Consider the following 15,920-nt stretch of genomic DNA (forward strand, 5'->3'; position numbering starts at 1 on the left):
TATATATATATATATATATATATATATATATATATATATATATATATATATATATTCTTTGATATACAAAGACGGAAATTTGAATCGGTGACATTCTATTTATTTATCTTTTAAATGATGAATTTCAAACACTATATTATTCAAATAAAATAAAATAAAGGAAGAATTATACGTTATTAATAGGCATGTCAACATAATCCGTATTCGCAGATATTTATCTGAACTCGCTCCGAAATTGATGTGAAAAATCCGTTTTGATTGAATTTGGATTTGAGTTTTTTACGATTATAAAATATGGGGATGAGTCGGATAATAGAGACACTAGTACCTACCCCGAACTCACTCCGTTTATTTCATTATGTATATTATTATTTATTTTTGATAATTTAGAATATTAAATATTTGGTCAATATTTTGATATTTAGTTTTAATTTATTATTTAAAATATTTAAAATCAATATATAAAATCTTTTTAGATTATTTTATTATGGCTAATGCTAACATGTGCCCCAAGGGCACAAGTTAATAATACATTTATAGAAATATTCTCTTGGAATGCGTGTATTTAATTTCTTGAAACTTAAAATTTTGTTTCATTCCACACAAAACTTATAATAGTAGTTACCTTAACTTGTGTCCCAAGGGCATAAGTTAGCAAAACCCTTTTATTATTTATAATATAATTTTAATTCAAAAAGAATAAATATTTTTATTTAAAAAATTGATTCAACTAAATGAATAGTGATTAAATGGGGATATCCGTACTCAACCCAAATCCGTTTGAGAAAGATTTGAATTTTGACTCTCCATTAAATTGAGACGTAAAATGATAATTATTTGAAGATTTAAATTTGAGTTTGAAATTCACCCCGTTATGATGCCTAATCATCAATCATGGCGTTGTGTTTCGCGAGTGTCTCTATGAGTTGAATTCATGATCAGTTCATGCATCTCTATCAATATAACACAAATCTTATGTTCCTCTCTTTTCTGTTACTACTTTAGTACATCTCCCTTGTATCTTCTCGATTCGAGTGCCCACGTGCCTTCCTCGTACTCGCCTTTTATATTTTTCAATCAATCAAATAATAGTAATATATTTAAATAAAATTAAGAGAAGAAATACTCGCAGATTTGCAAAAGATACTAAAGTCCATAATGGATGAGAGAGAGTGAAATTAGAATGACTTACACGTCTTAATCTTCCATGGCTACTTTATTAAAGAAAACTTCCTTAACTAAAAAAGAAAACCATACGTGTCAAATTCTTACATCATCCTTACGTGTACTAAACTAATTTAATTATTAGTTATTATAAAATCACTTAATACTAGAATATAATTGGATACATGTGCATGTTGATTAAATTCTAATTAAATTAAATTAAAATTGTAAAACAAAGTCATCTCTTGCATATTAATTTTACCTTTTTTTTTTATTTTGCCAAAAATAACAAATTCATAGGAATAAATAAGAGCCCAAAGCTCATAAATAGTTTCTTTTTGTTGAGGTTTCTGTTCCTCCTTGATTCATTCACCTGCACTAATCTCATATTTGAAGATAATCAACTCAGGTTAGTAATATTAATCTTGTATCTTTCACTTTTTATAGAGATTAATAATAATAATAATAATAATATTAATAATAATCTCAGTATAATTAGAGAACAAATCTTGACATAGAAGGAACAAATTGAAATCATTACCATTATTGTTGACATGAAAGGAACAATTAGGTCAAATCAAGGAATGAAAGTTTCATGGCCGGTGTGACTTGTCTCAGATCTAGGAACCGTTTTTCTTTTTCTGTATAATCTCTTCGCTATTATTATTATTTTTTTCATTTTTCATTGTCACCAATTTCTTTGTATATGAGTTTTTTGAATAATTGTTTCTTGAATAATCAATTGTTTGATTCATAGGATTAACAATAGAAGCTTAGAACATGTGAATTCAGAAAGGATCTATAAGATTTCTTTTCAAGTTTTGGATTTTGATGTGAATATAGTCTGAAAAGTTGACTTTTGTTTCAGTTATTTGACTTTTCTAGGAGGTTGATTTCTAAGGCCTTTAGATTTCTTGCCGTAGGAGAATTCTTGATGTTTTGATTCTGATTGTGACTTTGTCATAGAAAAAAAGCTTAAGTGAAAAGGGAGAAAAAAGTGATTAAAGGTTAGGAGCTTATAGGTTATTTGGGAATTAGGTTATTGGTAAAAGGCAATGGAGGAAATTGCAGTACCGTTTAAGCTTGGAAATTTGATTCAGAAAGATGCTGCGGTTACGACTCACATGGAGATAACCGGGTTAAAGCTTATGGCGAATACTGCGGCAGCTTTGATGTTAAATCCTGCAGCTGGAAATGAAAACCGTGCCGATGTTAGTCTTCAACGGAAAATGATGGTATCTGCAGAGGTAAAGGAGAATCAAGTTGGAGTTGTTTCGGAAATGGTGATTGAGTGTGAGAGTAATTGGGTTTTGAGTGAAAGCGGTAAGCAGACAAATAAGGAAGATGGAATTATGTTAGCTGTGGATTTTCAGTGTTTGCATGATTCGGGCTCTCAATCTGGGGCCGATTTGCCAATAATTGTGACGGTTGGTGATGATATTCATGGTAAGTTTAGTAGTATAAACGAGGTGCTTCCGGGAGTAAAGCCAGAGCAGAATACGGTTTCTATTGCAATGGATGTTGAGAGTGAAAATCGATATGCATCAGAAGAGTCTGATCCAAAGCTATCTGCTATAATTCTTGATCAGTCGCCTGTGGAGAACAAAATGTCGAGAGCAAGCAACCAGAATGGGTTAGAATCGAGTAATGATCCTCTTTGGGGTTTCTCGTCAATCTGTGGGAATAGACCGGAGATGGAAGATGCTATTGCTGTTAAACCTCAACTTTTTCAAGTCCCTTCGCGGATGCTTATGGATGATGAACACGTAAATGAAAACTCAAAATACTCGTCAGCCCATTTTTTCAGTGTCTATGATGGACACGGGGGCTTTCAGGTATGCGTCTTAATCGAATCAAACCATTTGTCTATTGAAAATTTAATTTATCTCTCTGAGAGTGTGTTGTTTTAATAGGTTGCTAATTACTGTCGGGAACGTCTTCATTCAGTGTTGATTGAGGTGATTGAAGCTCAACAATCGAGTTTGGCAGAAACAAATGGGAGAAATGATTGGCAGGAAGATTGGAAGAAAGTATTGATCAACTGTTTTCAGAAAGTAGATGACGAGGTAGGAGGAATTGGTGCAGGTAGTAGCGGAAGTAACAGCGGTGGATCTGAGTCCAACATTGAACCTATTGCTCCTGAGACTGCTGGTTCCACTGCAGTGGTTGCCATTTTAAGTCAAACCCACATAATAGTTGCAAACTGCGGGGATTCAAGAGCTGTCTTGTATCGCGGGAAAGAAGCTATGGCTTTGTCTGCTGACCACAAAGTAAGGACTTTCATCCCTGTTTTGTAATATTTTTGATGAATTTAAGTCAGAAAGATGAAGTTGTGTCTAATATAAGAAACTTCACTTCATATTTACAGCCGAATCGAGAGGATGAAAGAGCAAGAATAGAAGCTGCAGGAGGAAGAGTCATACATTGGAAAGGATACCGAGTTCTTGGTGTCTTGGCGATGTCAAGGTCCATAGGTACGTGTCTGTTGCATGGTTGGTTTTCTTCATGTTATTATTCTATTCTGTTTGGTGTTAAGGGGTTAAAATTTATTGATCATATGAGTCAAACATAACATGAATGTGATTTCAGCCTTTCAAGTTATCCTAACCACTTTCTTGTTCAACAGGTGATAGATACTTGAAACCATGGATAATTCCAGAGCCAGAAGTTAATATTATGCAGAGAGAAAAAAACGATGAATGTCTAATTATAGCAAGCGATGGTTTATGGGATGTAATAACAAATGAAGAAGCATGTGAAGTTGCAAGGAAGCGAATCCTTCTTTGGCACAAGAAATATGGCGACAACGGAACAACAGTATATGACAAAGGAGAAGGAGGAGTTGATCTTGCATCTCAATCTGCTGCAGAGTATCTATCTAAACTCGCCCTCCACAGAGGAAGCGGCGATAACATCTCTGTAATTGTGATAGATTTAAAGGCTGTGAGAAAATTGAAGAGAAAGACATAACATGTTTTTTTTATTATCATGTTGAAATATCTTCAGTTATGCTATTGATTTACCGTTTGTATTTCAGAATCATTAGAACTTTCTAGTCCCTCACTTTTTCAACAGGGCTAAGTAAGTTATGTATGCTATATAATTCAAAGTGTACAAGGTTATTGGATGACACCTTTCAAACCATCACAGAAGTTTTATGTAAAAACTTAGAGAAAATATTAAAGTTAGCTATTCAAAAAGGAAAAATAAATCAGGCAATTTGACATGTTTTAACCAAATAAAACTTGCAACTCTATAATATAATTATAAAATTGTACAACAGATAAAAATAATCTCTGCATCTTAGGCAAATCCCAGGGGTAAGTTCTGTTGCAATCATAAAATTTCAAACATTTTGCAGCAAGTGTCCCTTAACTTAACACTAAATGTTCATTATAATTCTTCACCAAGTTCCAATCATCACAAATCCTTGAACCTTGCATCTGAGTTTCTCACAACTTATTGAACTCAATCACTAAACATAATATAGTATCTTTGGCATAATGCTAGGAGCTGGTTTATCCGACTCATCCGCAAATGCTGCCCACATGCACACAGTAGTCTACAATGAATGGCAAATAAAAAAGAATCAAAAATCGTCCACATAAAACACAAAAAGAATCATAAATACAGTTATATAATATTAGATGGCATTTGTAGTTACAAATTTTCATGGAGTACTATAATTCCAACATTTAAGAATTTAGTAGGAAGGAGTATTCATATTAAGGATGTCAACGGGGCGGGAGCGGTGAGTCCTATGCTCCGTGATCTCTCCATCTAAAATGTCCCCATCCCCACCTCAGAGAGATATTCTTTCCCCATCCCCGTTCTCGAAAATCCCCAAACATTAACAAAAGTATAACTTTCAACCAAATTAATAGTAAAAAGCCTATGACAATTTTTTTTAACAAAGGGCGAATTAGTTGAAAAACATGAGTTCCAAAACATATTCATTTTGAATTCTTATGACAGATTGGTACATTGTACTTATTTATATATTGATCTATATTTAAGAATACCTGATACATTGGTAAATAAAGAACATAGGAATAATCTCCTGCTTAATTTAAAACAAAGTCCAAGAATGGAACCTACCATCTCTTATAAGGTAGCGAGTGGAGATCCTGCTTTGGAGAAGTAAGCCGAGAGATCTACATGCTGGTCATCATACATGCTGATAAAAGGAAGTTCCTGGAGTTTCAATCAGATATATAGCATCAGAAAGACTATTATACATGGCATATATCTATACACAGATAAGATTTTCACATACCAAAAGTTCCTGAGCCGACAGTCTATTCCCCGGATCTTTCTGTAGACTAAACAAAGAGACAATTGAAAGATCAGAACAAGACTCATGAAAAGCACACAGTGACAGAGTTCATGAAAAAATAACCAGCTGAATTACGATGGAAGGAACCTACTTTTGAGATATTTTAACCAGATACGGAGACTGGTCAATGAAATTAGGAAACATATCTTGAAAATTAAAATGATAATGAAAATAAGGTAAGACAAATGCTTTAAATTTTCACTATTGTTGTCTCCATAGATATCTACAAAATTAAGGCTCCTCAAACATCTAAACAAATATCTGGTTAACACTTTAGAAACTGATAGCTTTATTTAGAAGTGTACTCTCTTATTTTCCGAGTATGTACGTGCATACGTGTGTTCATTCTTTGGGTGACTTAGAACTCTTGACTGTACATTACTAGTTAGCAAACTAAGCAATTACCATGCAGAGATAAATGAGCAAAATTCGGGAGAAAATTGTTCAGATGGAGCACTAGGAGGAGGCTTGTCGACAATAGTTTCAATAAGCTCAAATATACTTTCCCATCTTTCACTTTGATCTGGTGGCATATATGGAAACCGCCCCATAGCACACTCGAGCAATATTAGTCCCAAACTCCATATATCACTTTTGTAGTTGTAGCCCCCCTGGCCTCCATTGATTCTCTCTGGCTGTAAAATTGACATATAGACTTTATTTTCCATGAAGCGGTGTTGTAGTAAAATACTATGCATATATGATTTCATATTTTACTTACAGACATATAGTTGTACGTGCCAATGAAAGTATTTGCTTGACCAGATGTAGTTTCCATAATTGCACTAACACCAAAATCAGTAATCTTTACTTCGCCTGTATGGTTTATCAACAAATTAGAAGGCTTCAAGTCTCTGTGGATAATATGTCTTTCGTGGTGAAGATATGCTAAACCCTTTAGAACCTATATCATTACAAAAAGAAAAAAAGGGATTAGCTCCTGTTTAGGTTCGGTAAAAATAATTATGAGTGGAAAGACTGAAGAACAACATTGTCTTACTCCTCACCTGCTTGCAGATGGCAGAAAGACGAGGCTCTGGAATTGTTTTAACTTTCTTCAGAAGATCAGCCAAGGAACCTCCATCCATGTACTCTAAGATGATTGATATGACACCATTATCATAGAATGATTGGTAGCAGACAACAACATAAGGACATTGTGCTGCTTGATTAATTTTCAGCTCTTTAGCTATCTGCTTGCGCACGGACTCTTCAATATTCATTTGAATTGTCTATAATTGTGAAGAATGAATACATAAGGGACTAAAGAACAAGGTGGAATGGAAGTACAAGAATAACTCTTAATGAAATTATATCATTAAACACTAAGTGGAAAACCAACATTTTCTGAAACAAACGGATAGTATGCGCTTTAGTGACACAAACTATGTAAACAAGAGAAGTTCCCAATGTGCTTGTTCAATTTAACCGGGTGTAAAAGGCAGAGCAAAATTAGGAATGATATTTTTTTTGGACAGACAAATATTAGTGGTTAGTTTGTTAGAGGAAAAAAGAAACGAGAGAAAAGAAGATGCAAACTCACAGAAAGGATTGCCAAGTATATACCTTTAATGCAAAAAACTGATTAGTCCATTTGTGTTGCACCAATTGCACCACCCCTCCATTTCCCTTCCCAACAACTTTCACTATGTCGATGTCCGCCAAACTTAACTGGTTGTCTGTTGCCTTGATTGGTGGTGGCTGAAAACATATAGCATATGTTTAACCCATACATAAACATTTTGTCAGAATTCAGCCATCACATGTAATGTAACCAAAAAATAAAGCAGGAACAATGACCAAATTTTATCGCCCTAATTATACCTATAAACACAACGGTTGGGGTTATCCGATTTTTTTTCTAACTGAGTCACTTATAAAAGTGTGAATATATGAATCAATTACGGGTCCTCAATAACATGCCATGAATTACTACCAATTTATTTAGCTTTCTAAAATACATGGCCAAACAAAAGCATCAAAGACAAGTATCCAAACATAACCTAAGAATATTAGCTTCTCAACCCCAACAAAACCCCTAAAAAAACCTTTTTCCTTATGATTTTACCCAAATCATAAGTAAGAACAAAAAACAATCCACCCATTTAGGTAATAAAAACCTCAAAATAACAAGGCTAAATAAAATTCAGAAACCTCTAAAATCGAATCCATCAGATCCAAAAGATAAAACGGAAAGAAAACAACTGAATTACAAAACTGCAAAGAGAATAATGCACAGAAAAAAATTGATAAAGTTCATTACAGCTTCAACTTCAGACTGAGAGACAATTCGAACTCCATCTCTGTTAACAAGCAGATCTCCATCCTTAAACGTTCCACTTTCAGTCCTACAAAACAATACCACATACCAAAATTTCAAATTTCTGAAAACCCTAACTCAAACAATCACATTCACAAATTCACAAATTCACAAATTCACAAATTCACAATCATAATCTACGCAAACAAAGAGAGAAACTCACAGAAACTTGGCAAAAGCAACTTGATCAGTTGCAGGAACAGATAGTTTGAGACCGAGACCAAAATTTCCTCTGTTCATGATGATAATTGATTGATTATAGGGCACAAAAACTTCACAGTAACAAATTGAAACTCTTTTTATCTAATCAAAACATAGTATAAATATAATGATAGTTTTGGATTGAGGATTAGTGAAAAAAAATTCTAAAATTGAGATTAGTTAGAAAAAAGAGAAGACGCCATTGAAGAAGGAGGAGGAAGGTTTTGAAGATGGAGACTCTTGTTTTGTTGATTTTTCAGACTTTGCTGTCTATTTAGAGTTCTGATAATTTCTCTCTAACTAAAGTTTATAAATTAGTTTTGTTAATTTGTTTGTATTGATTAAAAAATAGTTATTTGTATATTTTTGGAAAGGAAGAAAAAGTTATTTGTATGTTTTGGAAAGAAAAATGAAAGTTGACTGGATATGTTTTTGTAAATGGAAAATAGTCATTAGTGTATTTTATCCAAAAACAAGTTATTTCAAGATGAATTGAAAACTATTATTATGGTTTGTCAAAATATTTCATATTTGAATATGGATATTTTAATAAAATATTCAACTTAGCAATATTATTAATGTTGGTTGAGTCATACAAATATAAAATACTTTATTTAATAATGTAGCTAAATGAATTTTTTTATAGTAATTTTCTTTTTTAGTAATTAATATTATATTATAAAAGAAAAAACGTGTTTGAAAAAATTAGGATTATGGAGAAATTCCAAAAAAAAAACCATAAGAATCCAAAGGCAATGAGTAGGAGAAATCTAACAACTAGTTTTTTTTTTTTATAAAAAAAATATGTAAAATCAAAACAATTTTGAAACAATGTTGGGATATCTTAACACACAAGGTAATGAGCATTACCAAGAAGTATTAAATTAGATTGAAGAGATAGTGTTTTTTTCTTCTAATTGATCTATATAAGTGATTAATGATCATACTATTAACTTTTAGTTACTAACCACAAACAGGATTAGTAGTACCCACGTGTGAAATCATTAGTAATCAAATGTGAAATTAGTTATACTTGTTTAATTATCTTATAACTAATTTCTAATTTCTAAAGCTGAATTACATATCTAATATTCTTCTTGATTCCGATTTCTTAAGTTCCTTATTCCCATTAATCCTTTGAGATCTTCAAATCTTGTCCACTTCAAGGGTTTTTGAAATTATGTTTTTAAGGGGACAGATGTTGGACACGATATTGAAACAACTGGTCCAACTTGTTAAATCAGTAAATCGGCAAAATAACAACAACAATAACACAATGCAGAAAGAAATAAAATAACACAAGAGATTGGTAACTCAGTTCGATGAAATCACACCTACGTCTGAGGGGCGCTCTACCCAAGAAAGGAAATCCACTACCTCAAATTAGTACAATTAGTCTTATAGGAACATAAACTCCATGACGTTCAATGTCTACTCCTAATCCTAATGACTTTCTATTTAGGCCTCATTGAATGTGAGAACCCACTCACTTTCTTTTAATCACTAACCCCCTAGTGATCAACCTTAATAATAAGTCTATTGGTTATTGAATTTACAACTCAACTGGGACAAACCAACAATTATGTCAATTTACAAAAACATAGAGTGGTGTACACAAAGACTCAACACTAATTCTTATGATGGCATTAGCAAGGAATACAAGAAAGAAAAGACTCACAAACCATAGACACAAAGAACTTTAAAACATGAGAATTGAGTCTCCTTATATAACAATATCTTATGGGCTTTTTCCTTATGGATCTCTAATTTAAATTCATCTAGAATAATAGAGATTCTTGTTGGAATTGATTGCTCCATAAATCTCTCCAACAAAAGATATGATTTGGTACAATTCAAATTCAAATCTAAACCTCCATTTAAATTTGATTTGATCGCCAATAGCTGTCAAACAAATCACACAAACATGGTCAAATAATCTGCAACAAATCTGATTGAGATTCAACCAGAAATTTCGCGCCAAACACATTTCATCATGGCCTACTGACAAGGCCATATGTTGCACTGCACACATACTGGAACATTGTGTTCCACATGTTGCACTAGTACTTCCAAATTAATTGTTCTCTATGAAATGTAAGTCTTCTTTCTAGAATGAATTTTGGATAGAATAATTATGAAACAAACTGTAATACCATCAGTCTATTACTAGAGACCAGATGTTACAACACACATATTGGAATATCGTGTTCAACATGTGTCCCTACTGCATCAGAAACATTTTGAACAAACTCCATGTTATTTTGCATAATGCAGCCAATTCCAAAAGGACCAGCCATTTTGTTGGAATGTCACTCAATTGAAATTCACTCTTGCAATACTCAATCTTCAATCTTTATTTACCAATTTGATCCCTCAAGAAATAATACCACATCTCTATGTATTTGAGGACAAGGTTGGGCACATTGACTCATGAGTATGAACTTTTCAAAATGAAACTTGAAGAGAGTATAAATCAAATGCAAACATGATTTACCCATATCATGAGTCACATGAGAACATTGGGAAAACATTCTCAAATAAAGAATTGATTATAAAAATTCTTAGATGCCTAAATTATAATTGGCAACCTAATGTCACTACGATTCGTGAATCTAAGGATTTAGCAACCATGTACACGTAGACTTTTTTTTTATAAATTGCAAGAACATGAAATAGAACTAAAAAAGATTGCCATAGAAGAGGAAAGAGAAAAGAAAAGCAAAAGTTTGACGCTCAAAGCTGAAGAATCTGACTCTAATGGTGAGATGGCACTTATAGTAAAAAACTTAAAAAGATTTCTAAGGCATGAGACACAATAAAAAGAGGAACAAGAAAAGGATGAGGAGAAAGTTTCATTCACTCCTATATGCTACCTGTGTGGAAACAAAGGGCACATCAGGTCAAACTGCCCTTTAGCTAAAAAGGCAAATCATAAGAAATCTAATAAACCCAAGAAAAAGGACAAGAAATGTTACATTACATGGGAAGACAATGATATGTAATCATCAAGATGATGAGTTAACCTATTACTTTTCTTATCATGATCTTTTTCACATTTGTAAGATGATAACAAAAGAAACAAGCAAACTAGAACAAACTGTATTTATATTTAAGAATACAACTTTTTCTAATGAATATAAAAATAAAAACCTTGAGAAATAACTACGAAATCTTAGAGAGAGACAAAATGATCTAGTTCAAAACTCTTCCACTTCTAATGAAGAGGATGAACCAGACAAGTACAACGAATGTGACACATTGAAAAATAAAATTTGTGATCTTAATTTTTTTTTGTCAATTTCACCAAAGGAAGAGACATCTTGAATATTTTGTTGGGGAATCAATGAGCTTCCTATTGAATAAGTGACTTCAAGCATAAGACGAAGGTGAATTGTGGTATTTAAAATTCGTGATTAATTTTATACTTTTCTCGATTGAGATTGTGTTAGTACGGCTAAATGAATTGAAGCGGAAATAAAATAATAAAAGTAAATTACATAAATTAAAAGGATGGGGTTAGAGAGATTGCACCAGATATTTATGCAGGTTTGGTCGAACGTTAGCCTATTCCTATCCCTAAGAGGTCTTCTTAAGAGTTTTACTATAAACTTTGAGCTTTATAAGGTTATGCCCACGAATATTAATACAATATGATCTTGAGAATTTTACAAGCTTATCCCCAACCAATGGCATCTTTTACCTTGGGCTAAGCTAACAAATCATTTAGAGATTTATGGCTTATCTCAATAACCAAAACAAAACTTTTTCCGACAAAGCGTAAGAAACTAACCACAAATAATTTATGACATGTTTATCTCATGAACCAAACTCGATATCTTAAGAGTATCGCAATCTTAATAATTTAAACGACCAACACAACCACTTACAAAAATTTCCTCCTCACAAGCAAGCCTTCACTTACAAGTAGTAAGGAAATATCAAGTGAAAATAAATATCTTCTAGAGGGAGAGAGATAGAAACAAATTAGAGAGATAAATTCCAAAGAAAATGTTAAATATTGGAAAGTGGTGTGTTGTGAAGAAGAGGTGTGCCTCCCTTATATAGTAGTTGGAAAAACAAAAAATGGAAATAATCCATTGGCCAAATTAATGAGCCAATGATTGGCATAAGACTCTAATCGATTGGCCAACTCATTTCTAATCGATTAACAAGCCCAAAAAGAAAAATTTGGATATAGAGTTGTCTCAAGTCATTAACGTGTTGTCCTTATCATTTGGTTAATCGATTGGCTTAATGATCCAATCGATTGGCTGGCTCAGAAATGTTTTGCCAATAAATTGACACAACTTACCAATTGATTTGTTTGAAAAAGGTTTGGACAAATTTTAATCACTTATCTTGGCTTCAAAAATAATTTCAACATAAAGCATTTGAAAAGATATTTTAGGTGTGTGTGTGTGGAGGTGTGTGTGTGTGTGTGTGTGTGTGTGTGTGTGTGAGTGAGTTTTCTTAGTACTTCTAATCTACTTTTTTACTTTTATAATACTCAGGTTACTCAAACTGACTGACAAAACCTGGAGAGCTTTCACGTTTTATCTGAGGCTTCAAGATGCTTTGTTGGATTGCTTTTGATTATGTAAGCATTTTGATCTTGAAGGTTGAAAGTTATTTCCACCGAATTTAACCATCGTTGTCGTCATCAAAACTTTAAATAGATCTTTTGTTGGATTTTCATATTTTTGCCTGCAATCACATAGATCCACATTCTCCCCCTTTTTGATGATGACAACACATCTCTCAGGGAGGTGGTAAAAAAAGATAACATATATGTGTTTGGGGTGATTAAACTCCCCCTCAATTAAGTAAAGAGCATACTATACTCCCCCTAAGAGTATATTTTCCCCTTTGTCGAAATCAAAAAGGTAAATAGACTAAAATGCAAGAGATTGAAACATAAGCACATAGATACACATATATCACATGTAATCATTTCAGTCTATGCATGACTAATTTAAAATTCCTCGTTCGGTTCTTATGAAAAATAAGTTTTATTTAGGAAGGGGTTTAGTAAAAATATCTATGATTTGAATAGAAGAATTTAAAAAATCAAGTTCGCATTCCCTTTTTTCAACATGATCTTTAATAGAGTGGTGTTTATCGTCAATGTGTTTAGATCGAGAGTGGAATGTAAATTTTTTATGAGGTTATGGCGTTAGTGTTGTTGCATCTTGTTGGGAAATATCCAAGTTTGACATCATAGTTACTTAGTTATTGTTTCATCCAAATCAGTTGAGCATAATAACTTTCCATATTAACATATTCTACCTCAACTATGGATAGTATGACACTCGTTTATTTCTTGTTATGCCATGAGACAAGCAAGTTCCTAAGTAAGTGACACGTACCACTGGTGCATTTCCTGCACCCAGCAAAATCTGAGATAGAGTACCCAACTAAGTCACAATCTACTCCCTTGGGGTACCATAAACCCATTTGTTGTGTGCCAGAGAGGTATCTCATAATGCGTTTGACATTATTGAGATGTAATTCTTTTAGAGATGTTTGAAATCATTCACGCATACATGTAACACACATTATGTCAAAACAAGATGTAGTTAGATAAAGAAGAGATCGTATCATACCTCAATATTTTCTCTCTTCAAGTGGTTTTTCGTCTTCGTCTTTGTCTAGGTAGCATGGGGTTGATATTGGGGTTGTTATTCTACATATCAAATATTTCTCAGTAGCTCTTTATAATATTTTTTCTTGATTTATAAACTTTCCCTTTTTAGTTTTATGGATTTGAAGTATTAGAAAGTATTTTATTTTTCCTATCATTGACATTTTGAACTCATTATGCATAATTTCAGAAAATTCCTTGCACAAGGATTTATTAGTAGCACTGAAGATGATATCATCAACATAGATTTGAACTAATAGAATACCATGCTCAGTTTTCTTGATGAAAAGAGTTTTATCAATTTGTCATCTCTGGATCTTGTTTTCAAGCAATAACTTACTTAAACGGTCATACCATGCTCCAGGAGCTTGTTTCGGACCATATAGTTCCTTATTAAGCTTGAAGACATGGTATGGAAAAGTTGGGTTGATAAAAACTGAAGGTTGGTCAACGAATACCTCCTATTGGATGTAACCATTTACAAAGGCACTTCTATATCCATTTGAAATAATTTGAAATTCATGATACATGGGAAAACTAATAACATTCTTATGGCTTCTAATCTAGCTACAGGAGCATAGGTTTCAACGAAATCTATTCCTTCATGTGTATTGTATCCTTTTGCAATGAGTCTGACTTTATTTCTTAAAACATTGTCATTTTCATCCAGTTTGTTGCAAAAGACCTATCGGGTACCAATTACTAGATTAGCTGGAGCTTTGGAAACTAATTTCCAAAAAAAATAATTGTTGAAATTGATTTAACTTTTCTTGTATCACAAGAGACCAATGTTCGTCGACTATGGCTTCGTTGATTCTTGTTGGCTCAAATTGTGAAACAAAAGGCATGAAGTTACATACCTTATTGAGAAACCATCGAGTGGTGACTCCCTTGGATATATCTCCAATGACATTCTGAATTGGATCGTCTTTTGTCAGTCGCCATTCCCTTGGAAGATCTGGTTGCTCATGCTGAGTGTCTGGGAATTAATTCTGAACTAGTTCTTCTATTGTAGCTTAATTTTTAGTTTTTTCTTCGTCTGGTTCTTGATTATCCTCTAGACTTGAATTTTCCCAGATACATGCACAATCAACAACTTCTACTTCTCGAGGTTTCTAGTTAGAGTCATCAAAGGTAACATGAGTTTGTTATTCAGTTGTCTTAGTTCTTAAGTTATAGATTCTAAACTCTTTTCTCGAAGTGGAATATTATATAAATATGCCTTCATCAGCTTTTGTGTCGAATTCTCCTAGGTTATCTTTCGCATTGTTAAGGATAAAGTATTTACACCCAAAGATGTGTAGGTAAGAGATATTCAGATTTCTTACTTTGTATAGTTCATGTAGATCCTCTTTAGAATTGGTCGTATAAGGACATAATTTATAACATAGCAAGCGGTATTCACAACATCAGCCTATAGATATTTAGGAAGACTGAGCATCATCCTCACAAGCTCTACTAGAGATATATTTTTCCTATATATTACCCCATTTTTTAGGGGGAGTTAGTGGAATGGAAAAGGTGTACTAAATACCATTCTCCTTACAAAAAAAATCCTCATTTTGGAATTCTCCTCCATGATCACTTCTTATAGATGAGATGCTTACACCTTTTTCATTTTGGATAACCTTGGTTAGCTTTCGAAAGACAGCAAACTCTCTTTTTTGAGATAAGAGTTTTGTCCAGGTATATTGAGAGTATTCATCCACAATTACAAGGGTGTATACGTTTCCACCTAGACTTACAGTTCTAGATTGGACCAAAGAGGTCCATGTGAAGCAGTTGCAAATGAAGATCAGTAGAAACTATATTTTTAAATTTAAAAAGGCCCTTATTTCCTTTCCTTTTTGGCACGTATCATATAATATATTCTTTTCAAATTGTAAGTTTGGTAGACCATCCTTGCGGACCAACTTGTTTAAGTGATCCATGTAGATGTGATCTATTCTCCTATGCCATAGCCAAGCTTTATACTCGTTACTTATGAGACATACATCACTTGAAGGAATTTCATTTAAATTCGTTGTGTAGGTATTTCTACTTCTTGAGCGAGTAAATAGAGTTTCATTTGGTTTTGATTTTATGATCCTGCAAGCAAAATAATCAAATGTTACATTGTTACCTATTTCACAAAGTTGATTTATGTTGAGAAAATTATGCTGAAGTCCTTTTACCAAGATTACTTCCCTAGTTTTTAGATTTGGGGACTTGCTGATGGTGCTAAAACCCAAAATTTCCCCTTTATTATCATCCCCATA

At 32.9% G+C, this 15,920-nt stretch overlaps 2 protein-coding genes across 3 annotated transcripts; one reads left to right on the plus strand and one right to left on the minus strand.

Annotated features, from left to right (window-relative positions):
* The first annotated feature begins 1,385 nt into the window (after nt 1-1,385).
* LOC127138657 (protein phosphatase 2C 50) lies at nt 1,386-4,308 on the plus strand. 2 transcript variants are annotated; one of them, XM_051065144.1, is made up of 5 exons: nt 1,386-1,573; nt 2,033-2,999; nt 3,078-3,434; nt 3,533-3,638; nt 3,791-4,308. In XM_051065144.1, the coding sequence occupies exons 2-5, from the start codon at nt 2,220-2,222 to the stop codon at nt 4,132-4,134; spliced, it is 1,587 nt and encodes a 528-aa protein (XP_050921101.1). In that variant the 5' UTR covers nt 1,386-1,573; nt 2,033-2,219; the 3' UTR covers nt 4,135-4,308. The 2 variants fall into 2 exon arrangements, with proteins under 2 accessions (XP_050921101.1, XP_050921102.1); XM_051065145.1 differs by having other exon boundaries at nt 1,421-1,573; nt 2,131-2,999.
* An 84-nt stretch (nt 4,309-4,392) lies between these two features.
* Nucleotides 4,393-8,451, minus strand: LOC127138658 (mitogen-activated protein kinase kinase 2). The gene is made up of 9 exons (XM_051065146.1): nt 7,984-8,451; nt 7,764-7,848; nt 7,067-7,201; nt 6,508-6,732; nt 6,222-6,404; nt 5,906-6,135; nt 5,441-5,486; nt 5,263-5,358; nt 4,393-4,726 (listed from the first exon to the last, which is right to left on the minus strand). Exons 1-8 carry the CDS (start codon nt 8,058-8,060, stop codon nt 5,269-5,271), a joined length of 1,071 nt encoding a protein of 356 aa, XP_050921103.1. The 5' UTR covers nt 8,061-8,451; the 3' UTR covers nt 4,393-4,726; nt 5,263-5,268.
* Nucleotides 8,452-15,920: the final 7,469 nt, after the last annotated feature.

This window comes from Lathyrus oleraceus, chromosome 4 (genome assembly GCF_024323335.1).
Source record: "Lathyrus oleraceus cultivar Zhongwan6 chromosome 4, CAAS_Psat_ZW6_1.0, whole genome shotgun sequence".
In the NCBI taxonomy this organism is placed as follows: Eukaryota; Viridiplantae; Streptophyta; class Magnoliopsida; order Fabales; family Fabaceae; genus Lathyrus; species Lathyrus oleraceus.

Coding starts and splice junctions, on each gene's coding strand:
- LOC127138658 (XM_051065146.1), bottom strand. CDS start 8,060: ATGAACAGAGGAAATTTTGGTCTCGGTCTCAAACTATCTGTTCCTGCA. Junction 7,849..7,983: donor GTTGCTTTTGCCAAGTTTCT/GTGAGTTTCTCT, acceptor ATTGTTTTGTAG/GACTGAAAGTGGAACGTTTA. Junction 5,359..5,440: donor TGTCGGCTCAGGAACTTTTG/GTATGTGAAAAT, acceptor TTGAAACTCCAG/GAACTTCCTTTTATCAGCAT.
- LOC127138657 (XM_051065144.1), top strand. CDS start 2,220: ATGGAGGAAATTGCAGTACCGTTTAAGCTTGGAAATTTGATTCAGAAA. Junction 3,000..3,077: donor ATGGACACGGGGGCTTTCAG/GTATGCGTCTTA, acceptor TTGTTTTAATAG/GTTGCTAATTACTGTCGGGA. Junction 3,435..3,532: donor CTTTGTCTGCTGACCACAAA/GTAAGGACTTTC, acceptor TCATATTTACAG/CCGAATCGAGAGGATGAAAG.